The 25,076-nt window shown below is 48.5% G+C and overlaps 1 protein-coding gene across 2 annotated transcripts; it reads left to right on the forward strand.

Moving 5' to 3' along the window:
- The first annotated feature begins 6,891 nt into the window (after window positions 1–6,891).
- On the forward strand, window positions 6,892–22,773 carry TNFAIP3 (TNF alpha induced protein 3). Of its 2 annotated transcripts, none has more exons than XM_030316436.1 (9): window positions 6,892–6,967; window positions 10,347–10,656; window positions 13,907–14,097; window positions 14,782–14,929; window positions 15,097–15,267; window positions 16,092–16,272; window positions 17,427–18,346; window positions 19,022–19,203; window positions 20,602–22,773. In XM_030316436.1, exons 2-9 carry the CDS (start codon window positions 10,362–10,364, stop codon window positions 20,884–20,886), a joined length of 2,373 nt encoding a protein of 790 aa, XP_030172296.1. In that variant the 5' UTR covers window positions 6,892–6,967; window positions 10,347–10,361; the 3' UTR covers window positions 20,887–22,773. The 2 variants fall into 2 exon arrangements, with proteins under 2 accessions (XP_030172296.1, XP_030172297.1); XM_030316437.1 differs by lacking the exon at window positions 6,892–6,967 and adding an exon at window positions 7,226–7,268.
- The last annotated feature ends 2,303 nt before the right edge of the window (window positions 22,774–25,076 follow it).

Raw genomic sequence — 25,076 nt, forward strand, 5'->3', positions numbered from 1 at the left:
AATGGTCATTAGCTTAGGAGATTGTTTCCATTTTGTTGTGGTAAGTTTTCCATTCAAATCATCTGATTTAGGTCTAGAAAGGCACTTTGAAAACACAGCAACATCCAGAGTTCTGCATGGGTAGTTCAGTTATCAAAACAAAAACAAAAACAAAACCCTACCGTAGTTAGGCAATAAGACATAACAGGTTGTACATTTCAGAGTGATTATTGTTAAATTGCCCAGGGCCAAGAATTTTTCAGCCACCCAAGCAGTACAGTAATTTTCCTGGAGTTCAAAGCCAGGAATGTACACATGAATTAAGTTCTTTCATTAAAAAAATTTTTTTTAGGCTCTCATTTGTTCAAGTTTGGATGTCTGACATCATTGAAAACCAACCAAAGATTGAGTGTTCGGGTCAACCAGAGAAGCTGGAACCAACCACGAGAGCCTGAAGAATCAAGGCATTTCTTCTTAAGGATCTATTTCAGAGCGGACATGTAACACGTTGAGTTTTGGGGAGTACTTCTATGATATACCATTGTTTCAGCAGAAAACTAAATTTTATTCTGCAGATAAAGCACGATGCCTATATATTATGTTTTCTAGAGTGCTGAACATGTCTCAAGACAGATTCAGCAGATTTATCCCAAGTGTGAAAAAACACAGGCAACCCCAGGCACTTGTTTTTCCCAAGGACCTTCGGCTCAAAATAATAAGTATTACAAAGTGCATATTTTGGGATTGACGTGCCTTGAGTTCCTTCAACTGTCACCATCCATGTTTGGATCTAAAGCTTTTTGGAGTTTTATGATTCTTCAGAGATGATTTTGGCCCTTGACTGTTGCGCAATGAGGTGCTAAGACAGGCTGTTTTCAGTAACGTGGTTCCTCTGTTGGCGTCCTTAGAATTTTAGGATTGACCATGCAATTATTTTCCTTTAAACTTCTCTTGAAGTTCATCTAGAAATGGAGAGTCCTTTAAGATACTCTTTTCAGAGACAGGTGCCTATTCCAGCTTTGGGAAGGCATTTGGAATTGTCTAAGCCTTCAGTCTCAAGGCATGGTCTGTATCTCTATTACACACTTAAACAGCCTTATCTCTATGTGGGGACCTTTCCTCTAAGGTCCCAAAAGGCCACTGGGTTGCTGCTTTACCAGAAATAACCAAAGAGCAATCATCTCTCTAACGATGAGCATTTGCTTCTCTTAGAATATTTTCATGTGCTTTTGTTCTGCGTTTCTCTATTTTAGCTTCAATACAGCATCATAATGTATCTTGTAAAGATATTGTATTTAACTAACAGGAATCGAAATTAAAGTTAAATTGAGCTCCTTGCTGAGCTGGAAACACAACACAACAGGGGTGAGTTTTGCTGTGTGTGTGTGTGTGTGTGTGTGTGTGTGTGTGTGTGTGTTTTGATGATTAAGTTCAGGGCATGCAACCCCAAAATATGCACTTTGGTATATTGAATTTTTGAGCTAAAGGCACTTGAAAGGCAGAAAATATAGGAACAGACTTTTTTGGATCTTCCTTTATCCACCTAAAGACAGAACCTCCAAAATGAACTCAATTGTTATGGATCCCTGCCCCAGGAGCTTTATCAACCAGACAAGATTGACTCATCACAGGAGAAGAGACTAGATATTGCCACCACACCCAAACTTTGTCACAAACTGTCACATTTCCTATCTTGTCCATCCCATTTATCTTCCCTAAAAACCATCTGCTCTCCCTTAAATTGCCTACATGCTTCCCTCCCTTCCCCTACACAAGCTGTCAAATCTCACCACTGTTTGGGATATACGCTGTTTTCCTATGATGCCCCTATATACGTAATATTAAAAATTAACAAATGTGTATACATTTTCTTCTGTTAATCTGCCTGCTGTCAGTTTATTTCATAGACCCAGCTCTCGAGTCTCAGAGAGAAGAGGAAGTCTTTCCTTCCCTACACAGAGAGGAAGAAAGAGGAATATGATGACATCAATAAATGTAGCCCATTGTCAGTGAGTAAAAGAATGGACATGTGTACATGAAGCTGATTCCCCCACCCACCGCATTATTAAGTCCGTGGTGTATCTTATAACTGTGGACGCTCAGAATCCTGGAAATATAACAGCTTCTTCTCCAGCCTGCCAAAGTGCTTGGAATTTCCACCATTTAAGCTCTGGGAAGTTCTGGTTTCAACAGGAATGTTTCTCAAGAAGTACAACAAAATAACACATTGCAATCTTTTTTTGAAAATGAACATGTTTTACCTTAGATTAGCCAGTCCCCCCAAAAAGGCCCCTGAAAAGGTGAAAATTGAAAAACTTTTTTTTTAAACATTTATTTATTTCTGAGAGACAGAGACAGAGTATGAGCAGGGGAGGGGCAGAGAGAGAGGGAGACACAGAATTCGAAGCAGGCTCCAGGCTCCGAGCTGTCAGCACAGAGCCCGATGCGGGGCTCGAACTCACAAACCATGAGATCATGACCTGAGCCGAAGTCAGACGCTTAACCCACTGAGCCACCCAGGCACCCCCGAAAAACTTTTTTATGGTGATGGGGGGCGAAGAGTAGGGGAGGGGTAAAGAGGGAGAGGAGGCCAGACTGTCAAGGAGACAAAATTATGGGCACTGCAAACCTGACTGAGGGAATTCAGGCACAAGTGACGAGAAGAGGGGAGCATCAAAGGCCGATCTTCACAATGGTTGTACTACTCCAAATAAAAACTAATTTATTTCCGTTAACACCCAGCTTACTGCTAACCCAACGCAGCATACCATTTGGCTGTAAGCAGCACTCATTTCAGGTCCATCACGGTTCATATCTGGTCCTCAACAGCAGCCTCCACAGAAACAGAAATGAAACCAAGACTTGAATATTTACGCTCATAATGTCAAATAAAACAATTTTTCCAAGTGTTTCAGCCAGGTATCGACAGGAAATTAAACCAGAATTCATGGGGGAATGAATTTTCTGATAGGTTTTAGAGTCCAGCATCCCATATTTTCAGGCAAAACGGAATAAGAGAAGCCATTCCTGGCATTAAACCAACTCCCTCCCTTCCCCTGGAAGGTCTTTGTTCCTATTATAAGTGACTCATTGGATTACCTCAGTTAAGTCCCGTTAGCACGGTGGGTCTTTGTTTCTCTACTCACCCCCAGATAATACCTACAAAGGATCTGAGGTTCCTAGATAAGAGGCAGCATTTCAGGAGAATCTGGCATTTATATCATGATGAAATCTATGACATCATCATCGCAGTTCTCCTTGTCATTACAGCCCACAGAGGGCTTCCATTGTCTTTTCAGAACTAGCCTTTGAAAGTGGGAACATCACTCTTCAGTAATCTCGAAGCTCAGCCAAGGGTTATTAAGTTTGAAGCAGGAGGGGCGCCTGGGTGGCTCAGTCGGTTGAGCGTCCAACTTCGGCTCAGGTCATGATCTCACGGTTCATGAGGTCGAGCCTCACATTGGGCTCTGTGCTGACAGCTCAGAGCCTGGAGCCTGCTTCAGATTCTGTCCCCCTCCCCCTCTCTGCCCCTCCCCCACTCGTGTTCTATCTCTCTCTCTCTCTCTCTCAAAAATAAACATTAAAAAATTTTTTTAAAAAATTTGCAGCAGGATTCAAAGCTACCCTGCCATACTTACAAAAGGCTAGTTTAAGATATGTTTAATATGGATCTTCCTTTGCAGCAGCAGAGCACGATCCTGGGGAAGAGAGAAGAATGGAACAACAGACACAAAATGTCCGATTTTCGTTTCACACCTGATTGCCAAGCCCTAGAATTCCACACGCTCTCAGAAACACGCATAGCTGTATCTTGATCAAGAAAGGCTCATGAACCACAGTTTGTGCTGAGTCAGATTCAGGTTCCCTTGCCAGTTGTCATACCTGCCTCTCTCCAATCTGGTTTCTCTTGCTCCCCGTCCCCCGCTATCTTGGGATGCCCACCTTTCTCACAATGTGGCATAAGCATACAGGCTGCAGACCCAGTCCTACAGACTAACTCCAGGAGGTCACCTGTCCTCACCGTGTGTGATCTGTGACCTATGGACGCTGGCACCACAGTGAAAACGGCACAGAATTCGAGAATTCTTCATAACACTCCATATAAGGAAACGGGTTCTTCCCTCCTCTGTGTCCACTGGATGTTAATAACCATACTTTCCTCTTTGCAGAGTTCTATTTGTCTTGACAAAATCTATCACGGAAACTAAAGTCCCCCGCAAGGCTTTGGGGCGCTCAAACTTTGGGTTTCAATTCATTCCACCAATCTCTCCAAATTTTATATCTCTTTTCTTCTACCCTTTCCTTCTAACTTACCTCCAAGAAAAAATCCTATTGGTTTTGCCCACATGCCAAGTGTTAGAAAGGAAACTGTGTACGGCCAAAGCCCTGACTTTGAAGACAGAAAGGACAGTACACGCTGGGGGAGGGCAGGCCTGAGTACGGTCCTCAACAGAGACGGTCACTTCACCAGAACGGACAGAGCAAAACTGAGTGCTGCAGGCCCCTCCTGCACCTGACCGCTATTGCCTCGTCATAAATCCCGGCAGGCAGGGTGGCATGGTAGCTTCCCCGGGACGCTCGGAAGCGGCAGATACGGTCATGGTCTTTCAGGCTTGTTACTCCTGCTATTGTATTACCAGCTCATCAAACCAGGCAGTAGACACGGACCCAGAAGGGCACAATGGCAGCTCCAGGAGGGGGTCGGGGGCCAGAGCCAGACAGACATGAGACAGAGCGGGCACACTCTGTTTCCGAAGGAGCCCAAAGGGAGAGTGGTCAGAGGACTGAGGATGGTCGTTCACATACACCATCTCTTATCATCTCACCTAGCCCAGGAGGTTTCCTGAGGATGAACCAAGGCCTGTCTGGCTCCCAAGCTCACATTCTGCCACTGCCCAGTGTCCCCAGTCTGACTAAGTGACTGCCAGCTGTTTGTGAGGCTGGGGCCCAAGGTAGAAACAGGGGCCTTGGGATTTCAAGTCTGGGAGATCTTTTCTGAGAGTCATAGTTAAGACTTAACAGCGTGTACCTTGGAGTAAACAGGCCCAGTCCCAATCGCCGCTCTGCCACTGGCTGAGTAGTAGGAGAAGTGTAGACTTCAGGCGAATGGCTCAAGCTGCTTACACTTCAGCTCCCGCAGCTTCAAAGTGGAGCTGTTGTGAGGTTTCAATGGCAGAGTGCACTTTAAACACCCAGCCTGGACAGTGACACATAGTAAGGACTTCCTAAACATTATCATATTCACTATCCATTGTTTGAGAGTCGGCAGCTGAAAACATTTGTGAATGAGGAGTTTATGCCAGGAAGTGTAAGAAGAAACACCCAGGAGGTCTGGAGTTGTCAAAAGTCCCGGGCATCCGTTTCAAATGGCCAGCACCACCAGCCTTGGAAACTTGGCCCCCACTGACTCTCTATTCTAAGTTTCCCTTTGGCAAAAAAGTGCCACCTTCGACCCAGTCCCCATCCTAGTCTCTGCAGGTCCCTACTGGAGACGGAAGCATATTTTTCTAATTCCAAAACTGGGATATATAGCCTGACAAGTATAGTTACGTCTGGAAGGGGACAAGGCACAGAATATCTCAATCTGGTTCTAGTTTAGCTATTCTAGGAAATGGGTCAAGGGGGACCCCCAGGCAGTAAAAGTGCCTAACGCTTCCCCTTCCACAACGCATGCACCTCGACGGTCCAGGTGGCTGACACCTATTCCCACAAGACATCGTTTGGGTAAAGACGGTAAGTTACCCCACTATTTAATAAGGGCTGGGGGTTGCTATAAAAAACAGTATTGCCAGCTGTCGGCACCTTGGCATGAACTAATTGTCAGGATCTAAAAAGACTCCTAATAAGGTCTCACGGGGACGTGGCAAGGATAGTAACGGACTAGAAGTGATCTCTAAACTGCAATCCTACCTGAACGTTGGCATCACCTGGGCACCGGTGTGCAGAACTGAAGAAGGGGCAATTAAGTGCAGGACAGGGTTGATAGTTGCTCTGATTCTTAACGTCACCTAAGGTTGGTTTTGCCCCTGCAAATGTCAAGGCTCTGGGGCCTCAGGAGTCACTTCAGACCTGCATCCCACCAGCGCGGGGTCCGGGTGGCAGGAACGCTGGCGTGGGGACCGGGGGCCGTGACCGCTTCTTGTTCTCGAAATCCCCGCCGGGGCCCAGAGCACGGCGCTCCCCTACGAGCTCATCACGTGCACAGCCCCGGCGTTTCAAACCCGGCCCGAAGCCTGAGGTCCCGGACGCCGGGGTGGTTTTTAGGGTTTTCTTTCTTTATTATTTCCCTTCTTGTTCTCCACAGTTGGTGATTTTCTGCAGAAAAACGGCTGAGAAAAAAAGAACCTATTTCATTTCCAGTTCCCATCACCGCGATTTCCACATGGATGTGACGTGAGCCAGCTTCCGAAATGCCCAGGTGACTCACGCGGGGACACCCGGGGGCGGGGCGCAGGAGTTTCTCGCGCGGAGGGCGGGACGGGGCGGGGCGGAGCGGGGCGGGGCGGGGCGCCGCTCGCCTCCTGCGCCAGCTGCCCCTCCAGCGCCTCCCGCGCCTCTCGCGCGTCCCGCGCCCTCTGCGCCCCCTGCGCCCCCTGGCGGCCGGCGACCCGCGGCTCTCGGCGCCGGGCCCGGCGTCACGTGACTGGAAAGTCCCTGGGTGGAAATCCCCCCCGACCCTCCGCCGGCGGTAAAACAGAAAGGGAAAAAGAGAACTGGCAGTCTGCAGACTTCGCAGCGGGCCAAGTGCAGCGAGCTCGGAGCCCGCGGGGGCGGAGCGGTGACAGCAGCCGCCAGGAGAAGTGCGGCGGCGGTGGCGGCGGCAGCCGACTTGATCACACCCCCGGCCGGCCCGGCCAGCGAGCGAGCGAGCGCCCGGCTCCGGCGTCCATGGGGCGCCTCCTCCGCGCCGCATCGATCCCGGCCCACTGCGCGCGCCGGTCCTGACCTGGACTTGGGACTTAGGAAGAGGATCGCGCGGCCGGGACAGGTAACCGCCGCGTCCCCGTGCCGTCTGCCCAGCGGCTCCGCGGGGCCAGGGCTGCGGGTGCGGAATTGGCAGCGTCTCGCGGGCTGGCCTCGTCTAGCTGGCGTGGGCTTTGCAGCGGTGCTGGAGGGGAGTTTGTTGGCCGTATGTGCCCATTGTAGCTCTTGAAATGCTAGGAGTTGAGGTCGCCGCGCCAGATGTTGGGGTGACAGCTCTGGATTCGCCCAGCCAACTGGCCCTTTTACATGCTGCAAAAAAACTTACGCTGCAGCGGACTGGTGGAGAATCGCCTCCGGACTGCTAGGTCGGTGGTCGTTGGTGCTTTGCTCCTTTTCGTGCCTTTCTTTATTTTTAAGTCAAGCTCTGCATGCTTTTGGACACGTAGACCTTGCAGAACCGCTGTGGCTTCTTGGCAGATTGTGCAAACCCAGCCCACCGCCGGGTGGGGTGTCGCAGAGGCAACTGAACCGGGCGGGGGTGGGGGACTCAGCCAGCCTGCCTGTCCAGGGACAGCTTGCAGAGACACTCCGAGTTAAGTGCAAGGAGGTGGGTGGGGTCGGGGGACAGGCGTTCATCTTTTTCTGTTGGAAGCAGCGTTAAGACAAGTGTGCGCGTTGGCCTGCTTTTCGGGTGCTCCTCCGGTTCACAGTGTTCTGCGGGCCCCTGCCCCAGCCCCTACCCCACAGTCAGACAGTCTTTGTCAGCCCGGGTCGTCCCACATCCTGCCACCTGGCCTCTCAGGAAAGCAGTGGTATTAAGTAAGGAAGGAGCTCAGCTCTTTTGAGACCGCTTTGTTTTCAGTTCTCCCTGTCTCTGATCTTCTTTCCTTGGAAAGCTGGTCTGGTCTAGTGTCTGGGGGCAGCATTTGGAGAGAACCATTGTTCATGAAACAGCTCTCTCTGGACCACAGCCCTAGTGTCCCCAGTGACTGAACAGCCAGTTACTGCCCCCCTTCTCGCTGTCTAAGGTGCTTCTTTGATTTTTACAATTCCTCGTGCAATGTTTGAAGTGTCGGCGGGATACTTTTCCTGAAATTCGGGTGAGGCATTTGTGGATAAAAAGCCAGTGAGGTAACCAACGTAAAAGTAATGTTAAGGGTAACAGCGTACATCTTGACCTGGAAGGGCATGACAATCATAGGTCAGGAGAATCTATTCCTTAATCTTAAATGTGGAGAAGTCCAAGAACGGGGAGCTTGGGCTGTGCGTTTTGATTCTTTTAAGGAGGCACTTCTGCACACTGTGCGAGGCTAAGCCTATGAATGAGATGACCTTGAGCCATCCAGTATTGACATTTGCATGTCTTGCATATGGTTTACAGCCCTCACTAGTTAAGGTCTTTGCTGAAAGATTTTTAAGTCAGAAGAGAATAATAGAAGACCCAGAAAAACAAAAAGGCAGCACTTAGCTTGTTTCAAATCTTTTTCCTTCCCGCCTCTTCCCCTCTGAGAGCAGCAGGCGCTTGTGGGAACACCTTGCGTTGTGGGAATAGCGAGGGGCAGGTGTTGGAAGTTGTGGCATCTGGGCAGAGCTCTCTGTGCTGGATGGCGTGGAACCTGGGCGGGACCTGTGCTTCTGTTGCCTTGGCTGCAGACCGAGAATAGGGTCAACTTTGATTTTTTAGCCCCAGCATCAAGCATGGCACTTGACCTTCAGTAGGTGGTCAGGCAGTGCTTCTTGAGTGATGAACAGATGAATGAGTGACACCGCGAGACTTTTGCCGTGCCACAGAGCAGAAATGTGTGTAATGTTTCTGTCCCTTCATTGTGCTTGGGGTCCTGTTATAATTTTGCCCATTTCCACCTTCAGAGAATGTCTGACGTCAAAGGACAGGTTACCAGCTGACCCAGAGAGTGACGTCTCCCAGGCCTCACTGGCAATCAGGATAGGAATCCTTATCCAAAACGATCACCAGAAAACTCCTCGGAAGCAATGTCAGGGTCATCTAGTCCAACCTCTCTACCTTGAGCCACAAGAATTTAAACCACTTTATCAATGGCTTTAAGAGAGTGTAGTCCCACTTAGGAGCGGCTTCCCTAAAATCCAGGTTTCTTCTTACTCTTAGATAGGTTTAAGGTCTTTCTCGACTAAAAGCTTGCCTAGTCAAATACACATACTATGATACAGGAGTGAGATTAACAGTTCCCATGAAACTTCTTAGGGAATATCTTCATGCTCTAAACACATCTTTGTCTCATCTTGGAAACCCAGATGTATTGTGAGGCACCCTCCTGAGGCTTAGGAATGAGAACTGGGTTTCTACACAGCCACACAGTGCAAAGATCCCACGTTGCATCAATTCACAACATCCCATGCCATTGGTGTGGGTTGTAGATGCTGGGGTTTGCCCCGTCTTCTTTCATTTGTCCTGAGTGTCCCCCTGGCTGAAACATCGTTCCTTATCTGCTTCCAGACTTTCATTTCTTTCCACCAGAAAGAAAGAATGCTTAAAGATTTCAGGGTGAAGACAGCAGGGGGGTGGGGGGTTGGGGAATGTATTATCCAAGTGTTGGTTGATCATAAATCTGGTTGGCAGTTGAAATGATTGAGCTCTAATGCCTGCTCTTGGAAGTGTGAAATTTCTTCTTCTGTTATTGTTATTTTTCTGTTTCTTATTCTGATCTTGTGAAGTTCAGTGGAGAGGTTCTGAAAGATTGCTTATTGTCTGGTCTTAAAACTGCAAAGCATCTTACTGGAGATAGGCTTTTTTCGTTGGCTATACTCAGTTAAAACTCTATAAATTTTAGAATACATTTTAGAAATAAGCTCTTTATAAATATTTCACCTTGGGGCTAAAGGAGAAACTTGAATCAGCAGCCTATGTGACAACATAATATTTCAAGATTTCTCACAAAACATTTACTTTCCAGTATAGGGAGGGAGGGCTTACAAGAGATGAATCAAGGCTTTGCCTAAGAGCAAGGGGAGTGGTCATAGGGGAGGAGCCACGGACTTGTCAGGACTGCCTTGTGCCTGGCACTGGCATTCAGGGCTCCCGAGATCCAGTGGCTGTGTCAGAGTAGCGTCAGAATGAGATGGGGGCTTGTTGGTTATGAGGTACAGTACCTGTCGCTGACAGATGGGCTTGGCTCCCTGACAAACGTTACTGAAAACGCGGGTTATTCCCCTCCTCCTCAGTACCCACTCTCCGCCTTCCTTCTCTTGTTTAGACTAATCTGTAAAAGTGATGTAACTTAAAAGAGTCCAGTGTGAGTTCATCTTGGGGGCCAGCTAGTATCCTGGGACTAGAGGCAGCTAAGATCTTTTGCCTACAGATCAGGGTAATGACCAGATCAAACACAGGGGTTTCCTGCCGCCAGGTATATAGGAGCGGTATCGGAGTTGGGCTCACGGAATGGGTTTTGTCCCCCCCTCCTCTTCAGGTGTTGCAGAGCACCATGGCTGAACAACTCCTTCCCCAGGCTTTGTATTTGAGCAACATGCGGAAAGCTGTGAAGATACGAGAGAGAACTCCAGAAGATATATTTAAGCCTACCAACGGGATCATTCACCATTTCAAATCCATGCACCGGTACACGCTGGAAATGTTCAGAACTTGCCAGTTTTGTCCCCAGTTTCGGGAGATCATCCACAAAGCGCTCATTGACAGAACCATCCAGGCCTCCCTCGAAAGCCAGAAGAAGCTGAACTGGTGTCGAGAAGTCAGGAAGCTGGTGGCCCTGAAAACGAACGGTAAGCTTGGTCTCGGGGCTGGCCGCCACGGTGCCGGCAGAATTCGTCAAATTCTGGTCGCACTAGCCCAGACGCGAGTCTCTTGAGACCGTGGATGCTTCGGTGTAGAAACTCTATGATAGGCATGTGATGAAAGCAAGCTTCCTTTGCCACTATTTTTGTTAAGGCTACTCTGTAGTTGTGTGTCTTAGAGAGCAGAGGCACTGAGGCTCGAGGAATGCATTTCTAAACACCATGCCTCCCATTAGATGACTTCCATGTCTAATTGCTGGGGCTGTCTGTTTAGTCCTTTGTAAAATACGCTTCCCTGGCCAGTAGTGGAAACCTTAGAAGGTTTTCAGTTCAAAAGGAAAGCATGGTGTGAAAACTAGTATTACTGTTGTTATTTCCCACTACCATTAGAGGATGCTTGTGATAATGACCTTAACACTTCTTGAATTGATTGCATGTGTGGCTTAACCAGTGCATGGCTGTTGAGGGCAAAAGGGGCCCCTTGTTGTCGGCTCTGCTCTTACCTCGGTTCTGTTGGTTTTGGTCCCATGATATGAGATAGAAAGGTACTTGAGCTTTTTGGCACAGACTTTAGACCTCTACTTTATTATTTTTAGGGATTCCTAGTTCTGAATTTCTTTGCTGTGTGTGTCTGCCCAATGGCCCTTTACCATGAGTAGCTGTTTCCTGTTCTAAGCTTTATTGTTTTGTATTTTGATTACTTCCTTTGAGCAAGAGTAGGTATATCATGGAAACATCCAAGTGTACTGTTTTATGCAGATGCAAAATCCTGCATTAGCATATAGCGAATTATCACAAGAAGCAAATAGACTGTTCACAATCAATGAAACGCTCATAGTCTAAGTGAGGACAGGAATCTTAGAGGTTCTTACATCCACAACAGTCCTTCGTTAAGACCACCTCGATCCAAATAATGCATCCAAGCAGAGGAGATCCTTGTTGACAAGGAGATGATAAGAGTATTAAGTTAATTAACTTAGTTGGTACATTATCTTTGGCTATTTTGGAGTTGGGTAAGTGGAGTGATTGGAGATACGTATTTTGCTGTGTCCTGGGTGGTCTTGTGCGTTACTTCAACATGTTGTCTCTACTTTTGAAGCACAGGTTGTTGGAAATAAAGGTAGAATGAAAACTGGGAATAGGTAGGGTTTACATTGTTCTTGGCCTTAAATCAACTGATGCATAGAAGTGGGTAATTATGTTAAGTCATCCTCAAGGGGTTTATATTCCTGACAGTTTGTGGTTTTAACTCTCTCCCATTTTTGTTACCAAAAAAGCGACACAGTGAACTTTGGGAGAGTTGGAAACAGAGAGATTCTGCCAAATTAGTAATGTGGTAGGAAGAGGAAAACCATCGTATCATTAACAGAGTTAACTGACATTTTAGGTTGAAATTCTCCTTAAGAAAAAAAAAAAAACAAAAACGATGTATATAAATAGTAAGCACTTGTCTTGCAAAGATAGGTCATTTAAGCCAGTAAGGGTTCATGCTACAAATAAAGCTGCAAAAGCAAGTGCATTTTGATACCATTTGCTGGGCAATAGGGATTTGGGGGCCCAGATCCTTTTATTTCCCCAGGTTCAAGAAAATGCCTTAAAATTCTGGAAAAGGAAGAAAAGATATTTAGAGGAGGGGGAAAAACAAATTTTTACTCCGGTTTTTATTAGCACCTTTAAAAAAAAACAACAACAACCTTCCCCCTCTAGGTGGGTTCTACAGAGTGAATGGTCTGTTTGGGGAGGGGGTGATTCACAAGTTTGCATTTGAGGATATGAGACTGTGGTGAATGAGGAAGGGAGTAGGTGGCATAAAATTGAAACTTCATGTGAAAAATTCCAGCGTCTATTGGCTACAGCGATTTCACTTGTATAATGAATAGCCTTATTCCAGCTCACCCTGGCCACGCCCACTTGGAAAGTCCAGGGTGCGCTTCACAGTTTAAATGTCTGCACACCAGAACAAAAAGTACAATAGCTGTTGCTCAATTGCTAGTCAAATAACTTGGCGCTGGGGAATTCCTGATGTTACTTAGGGAATTTTGTACTGGTGCCTCTCAATAAAGAACTGAAAGTAAGCGCGAGAAGAAGAAGAAAAAAAAAAAAAAGCCTTATCTTTGCTCTAGATTTTGCAAAGGGGAAATTTCAACAGAATGCAGTCGTTGCCACACTTCTGCCAAGACAAAGGACTGCGCGATCTTTTTTTCGCTCGTGTGTCTCAATATTTTATTTAGCTAGTCTTTGTGTGTAAATTGCAGGGATGCTGGCTGTGGATATGTGTATGTGAGGGGTTTTCTTTGGTGTTCTGTTTTGTTTTTTTTACAGTTTGACTATAATTAAAATCTGATAAAAAAAAAAGATTTCAGAAGCTTTTATAGCCCTACTTGGGGAGTAATGTAAGAAAACAGGTGAACTTTTCTCGATAAAAACAACTGTGCGCTCACCAACAGAGAGTAAGGAGTTAACTTTTTTGGTATTGCACGTTCCCCCCAAACGTTCATTGTTTGGAGGTTGGGGAAAAAGGCAGTCTCTTGAATCGTGGGTTTTCATCTGTGAAAGTAACAAATTCATGGAATAAAGTTAGACCTGTCTTTTTCTCAGAATGCTGGAAGGCAGGCTGGCGGTAGGCAATTCGAGAGTCTCAATCCCACTGTATAAACCAGGAGAGGAAACTCCCAGGCCCCAAAGTCTTCAGCGGAATGGTCAAGTCATTTACCACTGAGTCATAGCCAGACCGTCCCTGTCTAGTGAAGGGAGCCAGGCCAGCTTCCTGGTTCGTGCGTATGACCCCGTGTGTTCTCTCTAGAGCCAGACGAGTAACAGCACTAGTGTCTTAGCCAAAACATCAAGGAATGCTAGAAAGGGACGGGCATTAGAGATTATAATCCAGTGCTCTCGATCATGAAGAGAAAAAATACTCAGAAGCTGGGGAATTTCCCCCAAGGTCACACCAAAATCAGTTAGTTAGGGCAGAGCTAGGCTAGAACCAAGGTCCCCTGATAATCAGTCACTGGCTCCTTTGCTCTGCCGGTGTCAGTCGTTAAGAATAAGAGGGAAAAGGATGGTTTTTTCCTTAAAGCTGTCATTAGCTTGTGAAGTGTTCTCAGTGTGTCCTTTGACTAAGAAATTAAGCCATTTGCATTTCTCTCACGCCTTATTATTCAGTGCCCTGCGCCAGCCAGGGCGAGTGCATCCTGAAAACCTTTGCTGGGTCTTTGATGTGTGCTGCTTCTGTCCTCAGGCGATGGAAACTGCCTCATGCACGCTGCTTCCCAATACATGTGGGGTGTTCAGGACACAGACTTGGTCCTGAGGAAGGCACTCTTCAGCACTCTCAAGGAGACAGATACGCGCAACTTTAAATTCCGCTGGCAGCTGGAGTCTCTTAAGTCTCAGGAGTTTGTGGAAACGGGGCTTTGCTACGACACTCGGGTATGTTTTGCTCCCCCGTTCAGTATCTGTTGATAGAGTTCCTTGGTGGGCAGGGGTTCCCCAGGCCAGCCCCCTGCTCTCAAGGAGCTTATGATTTACAAGGTCACATGCACTGGGCTAGGCAAAGCGTAGTCAGTGGAAAACACCAGAAACCTCCTATGGGATGAACCTGAGGCTGTTGCCACCGCAGGGGGGGCTTCCAGGCAGCAGATTCCCAGCTGTGGCGTCTCTTCCTTTCAGCAGAAGGGCTTCTGTTCCTGGCCTTGCCTGTGGTGTTTTCGGTTGCTTTCCAATCTGACTGGCCCTTTGTATGCTTTACTGAGCCTGCCAATCCAATTCAAACGTGGGCCTCACTGTTCTCAGTCACAGGCCTGGAATTTCTGTGTGCATTTGGGTAAGGGGCTTTGGTGCTATGCCTCATGAGGGATTTTTTTTTTTTTTTTTTTTTGAGAACAGGTGCTGTCCCCATCCTCCCCCACTTTTTAAGTTTGCCTTCTAGTGGAAAAAATAAAGGAAGAACACGAAAATGGGGAAAAAAGGGTGATCATTTGAATGATGGTTTCCAGAAAGGGGAAAAGTCAGCTGAGTTACATAAATGAATCAGTAGAGAGCGAAGTCGACTGAGTTTTTAACGCTGAGAACATTCACTCAATCGTGATTTTTCCCTTTACCCCTTCTCCTTAGAATTGGACCGATGAGTGGGACAGCCTCGTCAAAATGGCATCCACAGACACACCCATGGCCCGAGGTGGACTTCAGTATAACTCACTGGAAGAAATACACATCTTTGTCCTTTGCAACATACTCAGAAGGCCGATCATTGTCATTTCAGGTGAGATGCCTGTAGATTGCTTATTTGTGTTCAAGGGCCGTTCGGCTCTAATGCTTTAGCTCTTAGGAAAAACCCATGCCACCTAAGTCATAGGCAAGAGCAGCTGAAGAGAATTGGGTGAAAATCACCAGCGGGCCTTATTTATCTCTTTCTCTTTCCCTACACAGACAAAATGCTGAGAAGTCTGGAATCGGGTTCCAATTTCGCTCCTTTGAAAGTGGGCGGGATTTACCTGCCTCTCCACTGGCCGGCCCAAGAATGCTACCGATACCCCATCATTCTCGGCTACGACAGCCAGCACTTTGTACCCCTGGTGACCCTGAAGGACAGCGGCCCTGGTGAGAAAACTGCGCGTGAATCCACACTTGTAACTACTGGTCGATACTGGGACACCCTGTTCCCACTGAACACCAGGCTCTTTGGGCCCTATGACAATCGCCTCATTTACGGTTATTATTTTTACTTGAATACGGTGTTCTGTTAGGGGCCTGATTAGCACCAATACTGCAATAGCGATAATCGTAACCCCGGCTGTCGTTGTGTATGGTGTGGCAGTACTTTCAAGTAGGAGATATAAGCATCACATTCCTGCTGCCATTGATACATGACAAAGTCAGGCACAGAGCCCTGGCATGGTGCAGGTAAAGGTCTGTCAGGTTAGCTATTATTATAATAGCTTGAAGAGCCAGTGAAGAGGCAGTGTGCTAAGTGCTTTAGGGACATTATTTTTATTTCATTTCATCCACAGGGTGTAAGCTGTAATACACAGGGTGTAAGGGTGTATGGGCTGTAAGCATTGGTGGCCTTGTTTTTATAGATGAGACCCTTGAAGCTCAGAGCGGTTCAGTAACTTGCCTTCTGTCACAGAGGATCAAAACTCGGATCAGTCCGGTTCTGAATTCTGGGATTTAACCAGTGAGATCCACTGCCTCCAGGCTGCTTGGTATTTCCTGAGCTTCCTGAAGAAAGCACTGGATGTTAGAGTTTAGTATAGTTTGCTCCACCAGCTGAGTTTGATAATACTTTTCCAAAGTTCTTTAATTGTATCCTTTTTGTGTTTGCAGAATTTAATCGTTACATCTGCGCGGCCTCACATGTAATCTCATGTAGTGGAATCACATGTTGCTGACGTGTTATTTTGTTTCCCGCCCCCCTCCCCCAGAAATCCGAGCTGTTCCACTTGTTAACAGAGAGCGAGGAAGATTTGAAGACTTAAAAGTTCACTTTTTGACCGATCCTGAAAATGAGATGAAGGAAAAGCTCTTGAAAGAGTACTTGATGGTGATCGAAATCCCCGTCCAAGGCTGGGACCACGGCACCACCCATTTGATCAATGCTGCAAAGTAAGAGTTTACTCTTAGCTCTCTTCCTCTGTCATCCTCAGCTGTTTGTACGACAGCCACGTAAGCTGAGGCCACCCCCGAGCTCCACAGTAAAGCTATTCGAAGCCAGTTTCCTCCAATGTGAAACAAATCCAGAGTTGTGTACATGAATCAGAGAGGGTGACCGGAGGCAGTCCTAACTTTGGTTTCACGTGAGAACAAGTACTTTATCCATAGCGATTTGCCTGCATATCTGGATGCCGACGGTCAGCGCTGTGGCTTTTAAGTATATTAAACCAACGATAGTTTTGTTTTGTTTCGTTGAATGGCCCTAGCAGTGGGCCAGCAAGTGAAAATCCTTGGAAACAAAAGCCTTTTTCTCTTGGCTTCTTGGTCAGGACAGACACATCAGACACAGACTGGGTTGTAGATTGGGTTTCTACGGAGGCTATAGGATTGTGCCAACTTGGAAGGTGGAGGAGAGACTCAGAGTGCACATTGTGCACGTATCCAGACCTTAAACACTGGGCTTTATGTTAGAGGGATGCCCGCTTCTTAGGACTTGAAATGTACAAGAGAGGACCATGAAGGCCTATGAGCATCAGTTTCTTCCAGTGGAGATGAACAAATTACAGATGATCAGAAGTCAGTGGACAGTGCCCTGTGGGCGTGTCTTCCGCTCCTCGACTGAGACTAGCAGTTCATGCTGATAGAGACCAGGCACAAGTTTAAGATTAATAACGGCAAAACATGGGACACAAAGTCCCAGAGTAGTTTGAACTATAGAGTAGCCTAGTCCCAAATGAATGCCCTGAGTCATGTTTTACCAGAAATTGGATCTCTGAGGAGTTAAAAGGTAAAAGTGACTTTTTAAGAGAGGACCAGAGTAATTAGGTATAGAGGCAGCCCCAGAATAGCCCTTTCTTTGGAATTAGCTGTCACTTGGGGTGGTGCGAGATTGATTAAGTAAGACAGTGGTTCCTGAAATAATGAAGCCTTCTTAGCGGTATAGGACTGTGCTAGGAGTGCAAACCCTTTATCATAGGCCTGCTTTTCAGTGAACGGTTATCCAGTTACTGCCATAAGCCACATGCTAAAAGTTTTGCCCTGTGAGCTAATGACGTGAAGTCGTGTGTGTGGCCACGTGGTCTCATATGTCGCCTTTTGGTCTTTAGGCTGGATGAAGCTAACTTACCAAAAGAAATAAACTTGGTAGATGATTACTTTGAACTCGTCCAGCACGAGTACAAGAAGTGGCAGGAGAACAGTGAGCACGAGCGGAGAGAGGCGCATGCTCAGAACCCTTTGGAACCTTCCGTGCCCCAGCTCTCCCTCATGGACGTAAAATGTGAAACGCCCAACTGTCCTTTCTTCATGTCCGTGAACACCCAGCCTTTGTGCCACGAGTGCTCCGAGAGGCGGCAAAACAACCACACCAAGTCCTCAAAGCTGCACTCCAAGCCGGGCCCCGAGGGGCTCCCAGGCGTGGCGGCCGGGGCCTCGCGGGGTGAGGCCTACGAGCCCGGGGGCTGGAGCCCCGAGGAGCCGACCGGGGGGCCTCATTCGGCCCCTCCGACGGCGCCCAGCCTTTTCCTGTTCAGCGAGACCACCGCCATGAAATGCAGGAGCCCCGGCTGCCCTTTCACGCTGAACGTGCAGCACAACGGCTTCTGTGAGCGGTGCCACCAGGCCCGGCAGCTTAACGCGGGCCACACCTCGGACAGCATGAGGCACTTAGACCCCGGGAAGTGCCGAGCCTGCCTGCAGGATGTCACCAGGACGTTTAATGGAATCTGCAGTACTTGCTTCAAAAGGACTACGGCGGAGCCCTCCTCGGGCCTCAGCTCCAGCGTCCCTCCTTCCTGTCACCAGAGGTCCAAGTCGGACCCCTCGCAGCTCATCCAGAGTCTCTCCCCACATTCTTGCCGCAGAGCTGGGACCGAGGCTCCCTCTGGCTGCCTCTCTCAGGCCCCACGGACTCCAGGGGACAGGACAGGGACGAGCAAGTGCAGAAAAGCCGGCTGCATGTATTTCGGGACTCCAGAAAACAAAGGCTTCTGTACGCTGTGTTTCATCGAGTACAGAGAAAACAAACGTGAGTGACATGATTGATTTCCCAACTCCCGTTTCAAAACCCCTGTCTCGAAGCGGTTTAGTTCCTGAGCTTCAAGAAGGCGGCCGCTCTGGGCGATGGGGCCAGGTGCGGCTTGCGCAGAGGGACGGTCACCGTGGCTGTGCCAGCCCCACGTGGAGGCGAAAGGCACAGGAAACCACCTTCCAAAACCCTACAGCGCCTCGTAGGTAGCATCCGTAGCATTTGTTTTCGCGAACGAGGCCGTTGAGTGTCTGGCATTTATAAGGTAGAGTTTAACCAAGACTTCTTTGGAGACTTAGATGCAATCGAGAAAACCCAAAATCTGAAGAGCAGCAGCCGGAGAGAGGGAAGTCCCCACCGATGTGCTGAAAATCTAATTTGAAAGAGGGACGGGCAGTTAATGCCTCTGCACAGTAGCTGTGCCTGGCCGGTGCAGCATGTCCAAAAATGAGAGATTTATACAGTCGAAGACGTGTCAGTAATGGCATTATCATTACTGTCTTTGACTCGGCTGCATTTACAAAAGGCCGCGCTGCACCGCCCCGCCCCCCCCACCCCCCGCCCCCCGCAGGCTGCCCGAATCTGTGTCTGAAACCTGTTTTGTTCCTCTAATGTCAGTGTCTCTCCCTGCCTGGAGACGACCCGTGGCACTGATCAGCACCCGCTGTCTTTTAGATTTCATCGCCGCTTCCACGAAGGCCAGTCCCACGGCCCCCAGGTTCCAGAATGCCGTCCCCTGCCTGGGGAGGGAATGCGGCACCCTCGGAAGCACCGTGTTCGAAGGGTACTGCCAGAAGTGTTTCATCGAAGCGCAGACCCAGAGATTTCACGAGGCGAAAAGGACTGAAGAGCACCTGGTGAGACATTTTGAGGTCCTTCTCCCTGTTCCGGGGAGGAATGGGAGGGGGGCGGGGTCACTGTGGCGCCCAGGGTTGGAAGCGCAGCAGCGGCTCTTGATTTTCGTGGCCGAAGGATACTTTAGAATGCATTTGAAAAGTAAATAGGGGCGCCTGGGTGGCTCAGTCTGTAAAGCGTCCGACTCTTGGTTTCTGCTCAGGTCAGGATCTCACAGTTTCACGAGTTCGAGCCCTGCATCGGGCTCTGCGCTGACAGTGTGGAGCCTGCTTGGGATTCTGTCTCCCCCTCTCTCTCTCTCTGCCCCTCCCCACTCGGTGCTGTCTCTGTCTCAAAATAAATAAATAAAAGCTTTTAATAGGTAAATAATTAACTGAAAAGTAAATAAAGCCAGCCATAGATTAAAACCTCATAAAGCCTCCGGGGGGCTCCTGGGTGGCTCACTCAGTCTGTTAAGCGTCTGGCTTCGGCTCAGGTCATGATCTCACGGTCCGTGAGTTCGAGCCCTGTGTTGGGCTCTGTGCCTGCTTCGGATTCTGTGTCTCCCCCTCTCTCTCCGCCCCTCCCCCGCTCACACTCGGTCTGTCTCTCTCTCTCACAAATAAATAAACATTAAAAAAAATTAAAAAAAAAACAAACACGTAAACCTCCTAAAGCCTCCAAAAAGCTAGATGCTGACCAGAGACTTCTTGGGTTTGTAGTCGAAGCACGGGCATCTAAGAGGCTAGCAGCCTTCCTCAAGTAATCCTTTACTACGAGACGGGGAGGAGGCAGAGCGTCCCCGGGCCTCTGCGCAATGGCACCTAAGAAAAGCCAGCTTTGGCTGACGCATGCCTGTCCTGTTCATAGATGGCAGGGAGTTTATTTTTTTTTCAACGTTTTTTTTTTTTATTTATTTTTGGGACAGAGAGAGACAGAGCATGAACGGGGGTGGGGCAGAGAGAGAGGGAGACACAGAATCGGAAACAGGCTCCAGGCTCTGAGCCATCAGCCCAGAGCCTGACGCGGGGCTCGAACTCACGGACCGCGAGATCGTGACCTGGCTGAAGTCGGACGCTTAACCGACTGCGCCACCCAGGCGCCCCTGCAGGGAGTTTAAATAAGGGCAGCTTATTATTCACGCAAGCAGAGGTGAGCCGGGCCAGCGTTCGCAGGCCTCCGGGTGAGGCTTGGGGGCTCCACTTGGCCTCCCTGGGGCCAGACCTGCTTTCGTGGGACCGGGAGGAAGCGTCCGCGGACAGCTCCTGTTCCCGGACTGCGCCTGGAGCTCTGGTTCCCTGGGCCAGGGGGATGCTCTGCGCCCCGTAGAGCTCCTTGCAGAACCCACGCTGTCTGCTGAGACTGCCCCGTGCTGTCCCCGAGTAGCGGGACCCACCGTTCCCTCTGTTCTTCCCTCTCAGAGATCGAGCCAGCGCAGAGACGTGCCTCGGACCACGCCGAGTGCCTCGAGGCCCAAGTGCGCCCGGGCCTCCTGCAAGAACATCCTGGCCTGCCGCAGCGAGGAGCTCTGCATGGAGTGCCAGCACCTCAGCCAGCGAGCGGGCCCGACGCCGCACCGGGGCGAGCCGGCCCCCGAGGAGCCACCCAAGCAGCGCTGCCGCGCCCCCGCCTGCGACCACTTCGGCAACGCCAAGTGTAACGGCTACTGCAACGAGTGCTTCCAGTTCAAGCAGCTGTACGGCTGACGGCAGCGGTGGCCCGCCCGGCCGCCGGGGGCCTCGAGCCACTAGCCAGCATGGTGCTATGCCCTCAACGCGCTGACGCCGCCGAGGGCCGTCCCCGAGGCAGAGAGCTCCCGGGGGCTTCCAGCCGGGAGGGAAGATAAGCTCTCGGTCGCCGTTGCGGGGAACGTTCCCAGGCGGCCCTCGAGCGAAGCTAGCGACTGGCGGTGGATGGTGTCGGTCCGGCCCAGAGCTCGTCCTCACCTGCCACGCGGAAGGCCGAGAGCCAGTGGCCTCGGGATGCGTGGCAGGACCGCTCCGTCGTCCCGGGCGGGCCGGGGAACCCGGAGCCCTTCCTCCCGGCCAGCCCCGCGTCGGCCTCGCTCACAGATGTGAAGCCGAAGCCCCACGGCCCGCGGGCCCTCTGCCAGACGCCCGGGAAGCTCAGGGAGAGTGGACATATTCAGAGAGTCAGTAGTTAGTGGTTTTTCCCCACCTGCCTGGCTCCTTGCCCACGGACACGGCAGAAGCAGAACCATCCACAGACTGATTCTGAGGCCTGCTGCAACCGAACACGTTCACACTGAAAAGCAAACCAGCTGCTCTTTACAGTATGCACCTTGGAAAAATCCAGTTATTTCCATAGGGGGAAGACGTGTGACTCTCTTGGTTATCACCGTCTTCCCTTCGAAGTTAGGGTGAGGTGTGCATCAAAGTGTGTACATGTATAATGTGCCCTTATATTACGTATGAGGGATTTTTTTCTTATTCCGGTGAAATGCTGCCCTAGAGATTTAAGTAGGAAGACTGAATAACAACCTATTTTCTGGTTGTTGTCAGGGGCACCGTCTGTATATAGCTTGCGTGAATTTAACCAGCTGCCTTGTTAAAGTGAGCTCCCTGTTGTGTTTACGTAAGTCACCTTATTTATTTTATTGCAAACTTCAACATTATTTAAATGAAGATGTTTCTTCTGCTTTGGGGAAAACGCTTGCTGTAGTGTCTTGAAATAACATGGTCATAGTGGTTCGTGTCACCGGCACCGGCACAAGTCCCTGACTGCGTTGGGGATTTGGCCTCTTCGATGCACTTTGGTTTGCCTTCCCTAAGAAAGAAGGAATTGCATCAAAGGTTAATTCATTAAAAGCTCATGCTTCTTAATGAAGCTCTCTAAGAAACAGTAGAGACATGCGTCTGAGTATCCTACCTCCTTAGAGATAAGATTAGGAAGGAACAGGGATGAGATTGGAGAAGGTCACGGGGAAGGTGTGGCCTTTAATGATGGTTTTATTTGCTGTGCTAACGCTATGTCCCCAGGTGCTGGCAGTGACCTCACATCCAGTGGCCCCTTAGCATTGGGACAGCAAAACCCTGTGACCATGAGCTTAAGGAAATTTCTTTCTGTCCTCAGCCTGCAGTTTCTCGATATGCTTTGTATTCTTGTCATACTTGTTCTAGACAAAACGGGGAAACACATTGTTCCCAGAGGTAAAGGCTCCCTTTTTTTTTTTTTTTTTTTTTTTTGGTCTGGAACTTACAACCTGAAGATATTAGCCGTCTATAACTCTACGTAGCCTTTACATGTGTTATCTGACATGTTTGCCACTCGCGATGCCACCAGCCTCTTTGCTGGACATCAATCTTAATAATTTTTTTCTAAAGATTTTAAATAAACTTCAGTGTTCAGCTAGTTCTTCTACAGTTTGTATTTTAATATTTTGTGTTTATCAATATTTGCATTTTTAATGTGAAAATATGGAATTATTTATACTTAATATAGAAAGCATTTGAAATTTGCACATTTAGTCGTCCCTAATAGCCATTTACTCTGTTGGATTTCTTCAAGTTTTCCTAAATAAGTGTAACTTTTTACAAAAGTCACTATTAAAAAATAAATTATTTAAGAACAGATTTTAATGTTTTTTGTCTACAAATGATGAAAGAAAGAGACCCAAATATTAAGGCCATGTTTCCCAAACAGCTTCATTTCGAGGTACACGTGGGCAGTGGACACATGTCCCACTCCTGGGTAGTAAGAGAACTTTGTGAATGATGTTAACCGCATGAGAGTAGAGCATCCTTCAACAGTGAGGACACTGAGGCTCGGACGGGAGTGGGAAGGGTCCACCTGTGTCCGTTCCCAGGAGACGTTAGGTTCCTGTGCTCCTCTAAAGGTTCCTGCCCTTGGCCTTAATGCAGTGCATAAAAGGAAAGCAAGAGAGGGGAGCACAGAGAGAGATAGGAAAGACAGAGAAAGAGGAGGGAGGAGGGAAGCCTGGTGTAAGATCTTCTCCTGGGTCAGAACTTGGAAGAGATGACCTGTGGCTGTGGTGGCCGCAAGGACTGGCAGCACCAGAGTCCCAGGAAGTTGTAAAATGACACATTCTTCCACCCAGTGCAGACATATCCACAGAAGATTAATTCAAGAGGACTGCAGCTCCCAGAATCTACTTTTTTAAAGCTCCCCAGGAGATTCTGATCAGCCAGATTTCAGAACTGTGCTTTGAACAAAATCATTTGTGATCTTTTTTTAAACTTATCGTGGGAGGTGCGCCTGGGTGGCTCAGTGGGTTGAGCCTCAGACTTCAACTCAGGTCACGATCTCACGGCTCCTGAGTTCAAGCCCTGCACGGAGCTCTGTGCTGACAGCTCAGAGCCCGAAGCCTGCTTCGGATTCTGTGTCTCCCTCTCTCTCTGTCCCTCCCCCGCTCACGTTCTGTCTCTCTCTGTCTCTCAAAAAATAAAAAATTAAACTATTGTGGGAAATGTTAACACACAAGAAAGTAAGAGTATAACGAACCCCCATGTATCCGTCATCTGATTTCAACAGTTACTAACATTTTGCCAGATTTGCTTTATCTGTCACTCCCTCTTTATTTCTAGATTATTTCAAAGCAAATCCCAGCTGTGTCCTCACACCCACAAGTACATCAGTGTGCATCTGTAATGGATAACTGTTCGTTTTCCACAACCACCATTTTCATACCTACCTAAATTATCTTTAGTGTCATCCAATGCTAAGTACGTATTCTAACTTCTCAGATTGTCCACTTACAGACATAGTCCTACTGCTTTGGACTGCTCCCATTGCTTAAGGCTCTTTTATTCTGGAACATTCCCTTATAATTTTTCATCCTATTAACTTGTTGGGGGCAATTGGGTCGTTTCTGTAGAAGAGCCCACATTCTGGATTTGGCTGATGCCTTTCTTACGGCATAGCTTTCTGGGGGCACCTGGGTGGCTCAGTTGGTTAAGTGTCCAATTTCGGCTCAGGTGATGATCTTGCGGTTCGTGGGCTGGAGCCCCACATTGGGCTCTGTGCTCACAGCTCAGAGCCTGGAGCCTGCTTCGGATTCTGTGTCTCCCTGTCTTTCTGCCCCTCCCCCGCTCGTGCTCTGCCTCTCTCTTTCTCTCTCTCTCTTAAAAATAAATAAACATTAAAAAAATCTACCTTGTTTTTCTGTACTGTACTTCGTATTCAAGTCGGGTTCCATGAGGCAAGAATCACATACAGGTGGAGCTGTGTGTCCCATCGAGTCGCATCCTGTATGAGCTACCTGAATGCCTTCCCAGAGGAATCTAAAGCCTCAAATTCACCTCCCCTCTTTCTCTCTGTTCTTCCTCCCATCTCTCACCCGGGTTTAAAAATTACAATTCTTTAGTCAGCATGATGAACATGAGCATTTGACCATAAGTCATCAGGGCTTCTAAATAGGAAGTGACTTATAATTAGCAAATTATCTCTGACTCAGAAGAATGGCACAGCAACGGGGACATAAGGCACGTTTGGAGGATGGCAAGGTTGCCGGTCAGGGCTGGGCTCCAAGCTGGAGCTGTGGATGGACCTCCGCGGGACGGGGGGCCTTAGAAAGCACACGCACAATTTTATGCTGGGGCGTGTATGTTACTCTTCTGAGGTGGAGACAATCAGTGGCTCTCTTCAGAGTCTCAGAAATGGATGATTCCCCCCCCCCCAAAAAAAAAAAAAACCCAAAGAACCTCATCACACAGAGGGCTGAGAAATGAGACAAGAGACACTGGCTTTGCTTCACCTGCCCCGGATCTCCACTTCCAGGGCTGTGAAATGTCACCTTCGTAACACACAAGGGTAGAAGGTCATACAGTCCCAAATTGAACTCATAAGAGTCTATCCCTGCGTCCTTCCTTTCATACTCAGGGAAGGGTGCCATCTTCCTGGCCACTCTAGATGTTTT

The sequence above is a fragment of the Lynx canadensis genome, chromosome B2, assembly GCF_007474595.2.
Source record: "Lynx canadensis isolate LIC74 chromosome B2, mLynCan4.pri.v2, whole genome shotgun sequence".
Lineage (NCBI taxonomy): Eukaryota > Metazoa > Chordata > Mammalia > Carnivora > Felidae > Lynx > Lynx canadensis.